Genomic DNA, 12054 nt, shown 5'->3' with positions numbered 1-12054 from the left:
CCCATACACAAGGCAGCGCGATTGAGTGCTTACCTTTAATCTACAACACGTGTAGACTTTTCCAGAATAACAGAAGCTTCCTATAAAAAGGAACACAGTGCCTTATCCGGGGTCCCTCTTGTGCTCGATAACGGGGACCCGTGCTGGCTCTATATGGGACTCTGAGGCGTGAGCTACCGTCAGTCAGCAAATGCCACACTTGTGGGAACTCCGAGTGCGGTACACACTGAGCCAGTCCCTGACCCCACAACCCGCCAAAATTCGAGCTGGTTCCAGCCCAACCCCGGAGGCATGGAGGACTCCGTTCACGCCCTGCACTGCCCTGACATCAGGTGGCCATATTAGACTAGAGGCATTCCAAGCACACAGAAACTGCAGTAGTTAGATCAAATTTATTTCAAATATGAATTTCCTTTATTTTGTCACGTATTTTAATAGTTACTTTAAAAACAGCACCTTTCGTTCTATTGGTCTTCTTTACCTAGATTGTTTAAAAATACATTTAACAAAATTAACGTGTCACCATTTAGTGAGTACAAGTCGCCGGGAAAACTGAGGTATAGAACCTAGTTTGTAAGGAAAGATAGCTACTTCCGTATAGGAGCAGCTAGGCACGTCCTTCATCCCAAGCGCCAGAGGTTCATGGAATCCTAAAAGAGGCGCTTATTAAACAAGTTTACACCACCATTAGATCATCGCAAAATGTCATTAATCCAATTATCTAACAACAAAAACTCCTTTACTAATGCGTAACCCAAAGCAACCCCACCCACCCTTACACCTAGAAAACGCCTAAAGAAATTCAGGGAACTGGCAACCGACAAGTCATGAGAGAGCTATAGCAGACTGTCATCGTCGGTATTCAATACATAAGGATGACTTACCTGCAAAGGAAAGGATGCAACTCCCCCGCTGCCCGGTGCCGAGCTTCCCACATCCCGCCACAGAGATTTGGAACAGGCACGCTCTAGTGACAGAACCCATTCAGACCAGGACAGGAGTCAGACAGTCAGTGTCGCACGGGGGGGCTGTCAATTGGTAGCGCTTTCGTGCGCTACTAGATTGACGGCCCTCTGCCCCACTGAGAGCTTGAGCTTGAGCTCTCAGTGGGGCAGAGGGCCGTCAATCTAGTAGCGCGCGAAAGCGCTACCAATTGACAGCCCCTGCTGAGACACTGCACGGGCGCGGCGCACCGCACACACGCTGGCTGCTTCCAAGTTCCTGCCCCCGCCGGCTGCAGTCCCTCCTGCGCGCAGCAGTGTTGTTGCGCACGCAAGTCTTTCTTCATTCTTTTTGCGTGACGCGTGACGCGTCTCGCACCAGTATCTCTGGCGGCGCCGCCCCGCCGCGATTTTAGCGCACACAGGGCTAAAAATAGCCCAACAATCGGGGTCCCGCAATTGGGTTTTTTTCCCGCACAAATGGGAAAAATATCGCCCATTTGTGCGGGAAACCGCCCAATCTGGCAACACTGCAGCGCATATAAACCCGGACACCAGTCTGTAATACTCCGGACACGCGGGAACCTTCCCGGGTCCTTTTTTATTCAATCCGGTTACGTCACCGGCCTAAACCATTAGCTGACATTACAGCAGGGGAGATTAGCGTCATCTCCCTGCAGTAATGCGTGTCATGGGCGGACCCATGACTAAACATAACAATAAGGAGGTGCCAACGGACAAGTTCCTTTCAGGGCCATTGTGATAAATCTGGCTGATATGGCCTGAGCGAAGATGTACTCTGCTGTCAGTGCCATTGGTTACTGGCGTCTTGTGGATGGCCTTTGAGTGGGATCTGGCTCTCCCCACAGTGCATATGGTGGTCAATTTAATTTCCTTTCTTGCCCCTATTACAAGACTGAACATCCTTTTATTGCATTTAGTGAATTTTGGATCACTGCTATAGTAAGGTTGTCAAGGGCCCCAAAGCAGTCATGGGACATGGGCCCACTCACCCGCTCTTGGGTACTATAAACATCCCTAATTAGGGTGCAGAGAGTTCCTCACGGCCCTAGGCCCGGTGCAACTGCAGCCGCTGCACCACTGATAGCTACACTCCTGCATTGGATGGGCTGTGCAATTTAATCGATTTTCTTCATTTTGTTATTTGCAAGCTCTAGCTCCGCGTACAACACGCCTACGAAGTCTCAGACCTCAGGACACTTTTCTGAGACCATTTTTCTGTTGCTTGCGATATTTAGAAAATGAGCATGATACTTTTTATTTTAACTCTGTTCATGGTAATTGCTTTTCGTAGCCTGAGGCGCGTGCAACAGCTCTGCAGCCTCTTGCGGGTTTGTTTTGCTCCATCTCAGCCAAAAATGAAATACTGCGGTGCTGGGTCATTAAACAGATTGCTGGCGTGCAGTAGATTAACCATTGGGCGATAAAGATCTGAGCGAGCAGAACTTCACTGAAACGTGGAAAGTGCGCTTCGGATTCCAAAACCCAATTTTTAATATTACTTTTGAAAAGCAATAACATCCTGGGGTGGTCCTGTGCTGGTCCACGGCCATAAATACATCCAAGAGAGGCACAGTTATGTGAGGGTAGTTTGTCCACAAAAACATGAAGTGCAAAAATATTATCAATAAAGAATTTGCAGTCTCTTGCTGGAAGTCTCAGACATCTTCACTCCTTGAAACCCTGCACCTATAATTTATTGGGGCTTTATAACCTACCCAGAAATATTCATTGAAAATTCCACGAGTACAACTTCTCCTCTAAACATACTCCATCTTTCCCCAGTAAAATGCTGTTTCTAGTGGAGAAACTTATTTTTCTACACTGGATGACATGAGGGTAGTTGGTGAGCTTTTGCATACAGTTTTTACACTAAGTCCACCCTGTTTGTTGGAGTAGATTTGTGCGGGTGGAGTGTAAAAAGCATGGGGAAGGTATTCAAATGTGCAGGAAGGCCCGAATTTACCAACCTTTCACACAATGCAACGCAGCAAGGCGAGGTGCGGCGTAAGTGACGGGAAGAAAGGTGAACTGCGCCATATTTACAAAGATGCAGCTCTGGGGGGTGTTGGGGAGGTGTTTGGGGTTGTTACACCCCCCTAAAAATGTGTTATGTAGTAATTAGTTGGGTGCCAGTGCTTTCAGTCGGGGAAATGTGAAGTGTCTGTCGGATTTCACCTGGAAATTGTACATGCCCAAATTGACAAAAACTCACACCCACTCTCTGCCTTGAAGGCCTTGCAAAATGTTGATTAGTTTGAAAAATATTGCGTTTTAAGTAGAGCCTGGAGCTCATCCACTCTCATCTATCTGTCCACTGCTCCCTAACCCCCATCACACCCTGCTTCTCTTATAATGTGTTTTAACAAGATGTCCAGTGCGATGTGTTGGGAAATCTGAAGCTCACACCCCCAGTCATTCTCACCAAGCTACACTCCTGCAAAGTCACGTGGCGCACCACTTTCACCCAGATCCAGGCTTACTGACTTTGTAGTAAATCTGGGTTTGCATCACGCCACACGGGTGTACTCATGGGAACACCAATCCTCATGAAACACCTCACCGATGCAGGTAACTTTGTAAATGCCACTTAAGCATTGACGTTGCACTGGGTCAACTTGCATGCCGCGAGGGCGATGAAATTGCTTAGCAAATCTGGACTTAAATTATCACTTCTTCCTTACTTTTCCAGAAAGCCACCTCCATGTTCCCTCCACATCCCTCAACACAGTGTTTTGGAAAATCCACAGATTCTATTAATAGGTTTCTTGGAATTATACTCATAGATGGCTTTTTTAACATACTTAAGCCAATGGCAGACACAAAAGTTTTGAATAGGATAACAATATTTAATATCAGAATATACAGTAACCACACTGTCCTTTTGTTCATAGACAAACCACGGTTACTTATAAATGCTATGACACAGGTGGCCACTTTTAAGTTACCATCTAACATGTCAGAATTAAAATTTAAAAATATATAAAAATAAGGGCACATGAAATGTGAAAATAGGATTTCAGTGCCCAGCAACATTTTATAGCTGCGAGGCCATTGTAAAATAAAAAAGAATATGCGGAAGAGGAAGTGGGATGAGAGGGGAAATGAAGATAGCACGGAGAAGAGACAGGAAAAACAAGGTTGACAGCAAGCAAACATGCAGTCCGCTGCAGTCGACTGAAGAACTTAGAAAAAAGAGTCCACTTAAGTAAGCAGTGGAAAGATACCCCTCGCCCAGTGAGACCATGGTGAGGCCTAAGGGAGCTGGAGAGATCTGCTGTTCTCCATTGGCTTGAACAACCAATAGTGCGTGAACTTCATGGTCAGGAACGGGAGCTTCAGGGGCCATCAGCGGTAGTTTTGGGGGTCGTGTTTCAGCTTCGACGAACCTTGACATTCCTAGAAAGAGTATTTTAATGATTTATTGTGCCTCACATCATATAACATATTCTGAAGCATTATTACCCTCAAAATAATTTCAAAGAGCATACATACACTGCTAAACAGGGTCATATAAATGTGCTCATCTCATTGGAGGGGATGTTCTCTAGTGGCTAAATTACAGACCTTGGCCCCAGATTCATGGGTTCTAATGCTGGCTTTACCATTTGACCACAAAAGAGACTTATAGTGTAAAGTTGCTTCACAAAAACATTGCATACAAAATCCTGTGATCATGGGCACATCGTCTTATATACATGTGCATCACACTGTAAAATAAAAATAATTTAAACATCTCTCAGATGCTCTGGTCCTCACCAGCAAAGAAGCCCCTTAAACCTTTGACAAGGCCAGATGACATGAACATTGCTATATCACCAAAACAACCCAGAACGGGGTTTCCCATCACAAACACACAGAAATGCATTTCAGACATTATAAACTAGACAGCAGGGGTGCTGCATCTCACGCAGCCGAGACCTAAGGGAGATGGTGGTGTCTATGAAGGGGTCTTGTAGGGGATCACTAAGTATTTTAATGAGACTCTTGCTCCAAGTGACTCGTAAAAAATGCGATAGTAAATTTATGGAGTGGATGGAGTAGCTAATGAAAGTTTTACGAACCCCTTAAATTGTACATTAAATCTGTACATTTCTAATTGAAAAAATATGCGAAACAGCGCATTTGAGTAAAAATGGGCCATCAAAGTAAATGAAAGACATTTTGTGATATTACCAGCCTAGCCTTGGGCTACTTACTGGAGCTGCTCAAAAACGGATGGTTTTTTACTTGGTTCGGCGGCTTGTTAAATTAGTGACCAGCCCCTTTTTGCACATTTGACGAAGTTCATTAAATCAGCAGCACATATGTATCCCTGTGGATGTACAGCGTGTAAAGGAGCATTGCGCACATAGACGGCACACAGGGAAAGAGGGTAGGGCTGGGGGTAAAGGACACCAACGAGGGGAGGCTGCAGATGCAAGGGGACCTGGGATCTAGGGTAGAGGAGAGTTGGGAGGAGATAGAGTGATCATGATTCCATGAGTTGATGAGATTTTGTTTGAAGAGCAGAGTATTGAGATATTTTCTGAAGCAGAGGATGGATATTGCCCAACGGACTTCGACTGGGATGCTTTTTAATTCCTTGGGGGAAGTAGGAGAAGGCATGGAATCTGGAATTGTGTAATCCAATGCTGCTACGCCTGAGGGTCGTGTGCAGACAACCTGCTGTCTTGGTAAAGGATGGCAGGAACAATGGGTGACTTCATGGACTTTCTTGAAGGTGATGTGAACGGTTATTGAGAACCAATGGCGATCTCTCAGACTATGATGAGGTGAGCTGCTGCGTAGAGGTCATACTACAGAGTGGACAGATAGGTGTTACCAATGTGCAGTGGCACAGATTCCGTGCTGCTCATCATAGCAGTAATCACTTCTAAAACGTGCTGGCTGTCCCCTGTAAAGGTGACCACGTGGATTCTGCTGCCAATCTTCTGAATGCACAAACATCATCCTTGACAGCCGTACCTGAGAATGGATGCAGTTACAAAATACCGCCTCATGTAGAATTTGGCTTTGCACTATCTGGTGAAGGGTCTTTACCCCACCACTACCAAAACAAAGTTCAGACACAGGTGCAGCAAAAACTACCAATGCCACAACTAGTGTGACCATTTTGCTCCTTGCCATTATGCAGGCTGTTTCCATTCTTAAGCTTTAGTGTGACACTGTAATGTATTCTAAGGCTTGTAGTCCTCTTTTGCATCCGTTGAACTAATTAGAGTAACACATCTGATTACATTTATTTGTAAAAGAAAAGTTTAGGACTGGAGGAAGTGTCCATAATGTCATAGATTGAGGTGATCAGTAATCATCCTACCCACAAGGTAATAAGCAGGAGACTTGACAAATACAAGACTGCTGACATGAATCAAGTCTGTGGCAACCACTGTTTCCATGGTATTTGTATGATATACTAGAACTTCAGCTACTCCGAATTGCAAATAAAGATGAAACCTGATAAAGATTAACTTCCTTAAATTAGAAGAGATTCTCAGAGGAATAATTTAAGACCTGGAATTATTATCCAAAAAATTAATACATTGCACTTATAAGACAAACATAATTACTTCTGGTATGGATGGGATTGACTGTGAAATTCTGCAATTTAGAAGAGTGAAAGAGAGGGCCAACTGCACCGAAGAGTTGACTGAGATACAGAGATCAAAGACAGCCTGAAAGAGGACCCATTGTATCTTCAAAACAGATGTTTGGTAACCTTGACTGACAGTGTTATTCCACCCACTAAACGTACTCACTTTCCTCATCTTCATACAAAGACCGCCCTATGAACCATGAGAGATTGGAATTGCTAGTGCTGGAGCAGTAAAAAAATATGAGCTAGATTTATTTAGCTTGATAACAAAAACTAACTTAAGAAAACAACTGAAGTTGTATGTCCCAAAAGCACTTGGGCTTCATGCAGAGTAGCACTTTCCCTCCTCTCTCGTAAGACCAGTCATTTCAGATAAATCATCCTTTCTTTTTGCTGCTCATGAAAGTTGTAGGATCTGTTATTAACTCTGTAGGACTAATGCATATTTTAGGTACATACAAGTATAACCATAATTGTTGTCTGTATCAAGGCTACACATAGAGCTTTACCTTACGTTACAGAGGCAGGAGGGCCCTGGAGCCTACTGCTATGTGAAGGATTCTTTTTATGGCTCTGGATGAGCCAGAGATGAGGCCACTGTCCAACACCTGGACTTATCAGTTCTTTCTCTGCTACAACTCTCAACCTCTCAGGATGGTTTGGTGTTAATCAAGTGGTTGAAGTGGGCCAATAAACAAGATAGGGCATCACAATACAAATTAGCTTACATAAATAAATTAAAATTCAAACTATTTGTGACACATCGTTTTTGAAATAGCTTGGCAGCTTATTTGTGGGAAAATCTGTGGCAAGTGGTGTGCATGTGTGTATGTGTGTATATTTGTATTTATGTTTGTATGTGTGTGTGCATGAGCGCGTGTGCCACTTCAGTCCAGTGTGCCAGCCTTCGTGCTTCAGATCTTACGTTTTGGATGCAAAGCTTGTAGTGACAAAAAAAAAACCCACTGGCTTTCTGGACCAAACCCTTGTGTCCTATTACCAGATAGGAAATCCAGACGTTTTGACCCAGACACGGTTCTATCTATACTTCTAGAAGGGTGTATGAAGGTTTCACTGACAGTCATTGCCACATCAAAGAGCTCCTTGTTCACCACACTTTTGTGTTGCAGATGGGGCAACTAGTTTTAGTGTGACGCAGGAGCTTGTTCTCTTGCTTTTACTCCTCAGAGTAGACGGCTGTACATTCTCCATCTTAGGAGCAATGACACAATGGCCAGCCTTCGGGGTTAGGGAGGAGGGTGGATGAAACATTACTACCAGCATACTCCTGAAGAGAAATGTATTTATGGAATTCAAAACAAAACAACGGTGCAACTTACATAGCCATACCACTAAGTGGCACCAGATTGCTTGTTTTGTCTTCTCCTGGAAGGAACATGCCTTTTAAACATAGAATCAGGTGCTTATGTCCCCTGGCAAAAAACAGAAAGATCATCCAGTGGGCCAAGTTTCTTGACTCAGACCCCGCAAAATCTTCTAAAAAACCTGTAATAGTGAACAGCTGAGCTACCGGAAGGATGATGTACAATCAACATTAGTGAATGCATATATGTAGCTGAAATTTATGGGGCATAGACAATGAAACCTTGTTCTCACTGACGACTCTCAATATTAGCAACTTGGAGTAGGTGGGGGTGTATTTCTGCTTACCTGCTCTCTAAGAATATCCTTGCTCTCTTGCATTCCTTCAATCAACTCTTATCTATAGCCACTCTTTTTTTAGTTCCTACTTGAGATCTACAAACTTTCTGTGCTGTTAGAATAAAATTGTAGCTTGTTGCTTGCTCTTTATTCTCCGGTTTGTTGCCGATGAACTTTTTGCCTTTCTTTCCTGTCCTTGTTTTCCTTTTCTCTTCTCTTTATTTCTAGTAAGACTGAGGATTGGGGATATCTGAACGAAGATGGAGAGCTGGGCTTGGCCTACAAGGGTCTGAAGGAAGTTGCCAGGTTAAACATCTTTGATGACTATTTGTTTCTCTGTCTTCTATACCTTGATTTCCCTAGCACCCACCAGCAGTACCCTACCCATCTGTTCCTTTCCCTCTGTCTCGCCATGCTTGTCAAGTTTCATGGGGACTATTGTGAGTTTTAAGGAGTGAACACTAAACATTATGAATGTCTAAAAACAGGTTTCAATCATTGTGGCCATACCCAGATGTGGGACATGTCACTAGAAAGAGAAAGCAAAGGCCAGTGGATTTGAGAAAGTTAAGGATAAAACAATAAAAAATATATTTACTCTAATCCTAAACAGTATGTCATTACAAAATGAAATTATTGAAATAGAATATTACTAAAATAAATGCAAACGAATTTGCAAAAATGTTTCATATTGCTGCATGTCTTGTGGTTCCTAAGCGAATCCTCTTTGATATGTGGATGAAGAATCAAAAAAGCTTTAGAACCACTCATCTGAAACCTCCAGCACAGTGCAGTTCATTACCTTGTGGTGATTCATTCCTAAGCGCACATTCATGTACGGTCCTGTTCTCTACTACTGTGGATTTGTGTGGTGTGCAAGAGATTGAAGTAAGTGAGTTCCACCTCGTGTTTTTTTACTAATAATATTCCCGTAAACATATTGCTAGTCCTGGTTCTTTTTTTGTATTGTCTGTTTTTGTTTTATAGCTGTTCTTGATATTCTATTGAAGGTAAATATTTAATGTGTGCCCCTGCTAAGTAGGGAAGTCTCTAAACTGTCATCTGTTTCAATAAAAGAGCATACACACATACAGGCAAGTGTAACATTTGAAAACTTTTTTCTATATTTGATTGAGAACTAAACAAAATATTTCAACATTTGAGCGTTCATTTCGTGTATACTTGTTTTTGTATTTTTGAGGTTTGAATCATAGAAATTCCTTAGAACAGGGGTCCTCAGCCTCCAATAATGACTCAGTTGGGGCCCCCAGGTTCCAGTAATAATTCTTCGGGGGTCCACATAAGACAAAAGGTAGACCTTAAAATAGGAGCCGAGTTCAAGTATTTTATGGACAGTGCAGCAAAAAATGGAAACATTTGTTAACTTCCAAATGAAAAAAAAACAAGAACACGCACACATCACGTACATAGTATGTAGTGGAGACAAACCCATATATTCGGGGTAAACAAAAAACACCTTTTGGCTATCGAGCAAGCAATTTGAGATTTGTTTCTCTTTTCAAAGACGCTCATTACTAATACCTGATACAATAGTGTCAAGTAGCAGACTGTTTGCACTGATGCAACAAACATGACAAGTGCATTTGCACCAACTGTGGTACTAATATGGAGCAAACAACATGTGCATAAAGGCACACAAGAGCCCAACAGATTTCGTGAAATTCCTACTGTTTTTACTTGGCGAAAAAGTGAGAAAACGGATGTTCTCCACTTTTCAAATGTAAAAGAAGGAACTTCATTCAATGCAAAATTAGTCCGTTTACGTTTTATAACTTAATTATCAAGAAATGTTCACACATAGTTTTCTCCATTTCTTTAAAAAAGGCTGTGGAGAAAGATGTTTTTGTTAAAATCTCTAGAACACTAGAACACCTGTGTGCACATTATTTATAAACATGTGTATGTATAGCAATGATTCCGATATCTATTTTGTCCATTTTTGTGCTGGTAACAAAACGTTTCTATTGATCTCATTCTGTAGTTCCCAGAAAGCAAAACAGTGAAAATGGTTTTGCCATGTTTTCTGGCAGCAGCAGAACGTTTCTGTAATGCATCACATGATCTTTATATGATCACAATAGAAGTTTGGGAATAGTATCATTTAAAAACACCATGGTCAAATTCCTGACAAATACTATTAAGAAGTTGAGCCCAATTCAATTAATGTGGAGAACTCTGCTATCAAAGTATTTTTTCCCTTGATAAAGTTATTTTTAGGACATAACATGTTGCTTATGTTTTTATATACAACAAATAAAGACAAATCACTTGTTTTAAAATATTTTGCAGCTTTTCAAATGCACCAATAATTGCAAGAAAGTTTCTTTGGTTAAGCTTCAACACTATTTAACCACAGAGCAGGCGGATGAAAAAGGTTGTTTTCATGCTTGAACATGGGGCTTGTGGTCACATTTGTTTTTTCCATGGGCACAAGTGAGCACATGCTGCTGAAGAGCACATATGTTAGGAACCTTGATATGGCACAGATATTTTCTATGACGTTTTAGTGTATGAAAACTAGCGAGTCTTAGGAATAGTTTTAGATGGAGTTGGATCATTTGGGGGAATGAGTAAGATGATGCTTTTTCAAGCAAAGACATGCTTCCAGTTACTGGAACGGGAAAAGGGATATACGCATTTGCATATTCTCAGTGCCAGGATACCCTCCCAGGTGATAGTGCTCTCTACAAATCTGCATAACATAACATATGGGTATGCACGTTTGAAGCATGATAAAGTGGGATCAGCATCTGCTACACTGACATGATCCTTACTTTGACGATGATAAAGCAATTCACCAATGTTTTGGAATATATTTCATATTTTTGTTCAAGCTAGTCTCTTCCACAAAGCTATGGCATAATTACCTTTTCTTCATGCCGTACACCTTCTGTAATTCACAGAATATCCTGCATTTTCTAATTCACATTTACAGATGTCGTGAGCTATTTGTTCGCAATCAGACCAATTCTATCCCAAAAAAATACTTAGGATGATATGTGTATAACCCTGGATCATGCATCATAGCTTTGTTATCTTCATCACTAACATGATCCCAAGTTGAAGGCTATCCTTCCTATTAGTGCGTTTGTCCCGTACAAGGACTATTTCTGTCTCATTGTCTATTGATTGGATGAATTGCATTGTAAACATCAGCGATTGTTTTCTCGCCCTCTTTTTTTTGTCCTCTGCTTCTTTGATGTCCATGCTGTTTGTTAAAAAAGTTTAGAATGATTTTTCTTAAACTAAAAGCAAGACGATTCTAAGATGGCTGTTTTGCATGCATACACAAATGAGGCAGTTTTTACTCGTTTTTATTCTAGTTTAAGAAAAAACATTAAAAGGTGACCATTGCAAATGCACATGTATTGATGGCAGTCTTCTTGTAAAGGTTGTTCTTTCAATTAAAGAAAAATCATTACTAGCTGGCTGCCATGCACATGCATACTAGAAAGACATTGTTAAATTATTTTTCTTAAGCTAAAAGAAAATCCATTTCCAGGTGACGGCCACGCATCCATGTGCATGCATGGCGGCCATCTGTGGAAAAAACAAACATTGTCAAAGACAAAAATTGTTGCATGATGCCAGTGCTTGATTGAATGTGCATTGGTTATTACTGCTAACTTTGAGGCACCATTGTAATATCAATCATTCTTCCTCATATTGATATCCTATTACCAATGCTACATACATGCCAATAGTCTGCCATTAGTCCCGATTCAGGCGGGAGATTCAGGACTGTTGAAACCAAAAATGGCTTTATTTTGGCTGTCTACCCTCTGAAATTGCCTGTCTTTCATTAGAAGTTAA

General features: G+C 41.7%; 1 protein-coding gene across 2 annotated transcripts in view; it reads left to right on the top strand.

The window, feature by feature from the left end:
• Nucleotides 1–12054, top strand: part of MYO5B (myosin VB) — an 842958-nt gene that overhangs the window by 759271 nt on the left and 71633 nt on the right. The window contains exon 30 of one of the 2 annotated variants that reach the window (XM_069219220.1): nucleotides 8449–8526. The exons of the other annotated variant lie outside the window; for it this stretch is intronic. Within the exon in view, the coding sequence (XP_069075321.1) occupies nucleotides 8449–8526 (78 nt within the window). The remainder of the gene's footprint in view (nucleotides 1–8448; nucleotides 8527–12054) is intronic. 2 annotated transcript variants of the gene reach the window in all.

The sequence above is a fragment of the Pleurodeles waltl genome, chromosome 1_1, assembly GCF_031143425.1.
Source record: "Pleurodeles waltl isolate 20211129_DDA chromosome 1_1, aPleWal1.hap1.20221129, whole genome shotgun sequence".
NCBI classification, from domain to species: Eukaryota; Metazoa; Chordata; class Amphibia; order Caudata; family Salamandridae; genus Pleurodeles; species Pleurodeles waltl.
The sequence above is the reverse complement of the archived record's forward strand: the minus strand, read 5'-3'. Positions and strand labels throughout refer to the sequence as shown.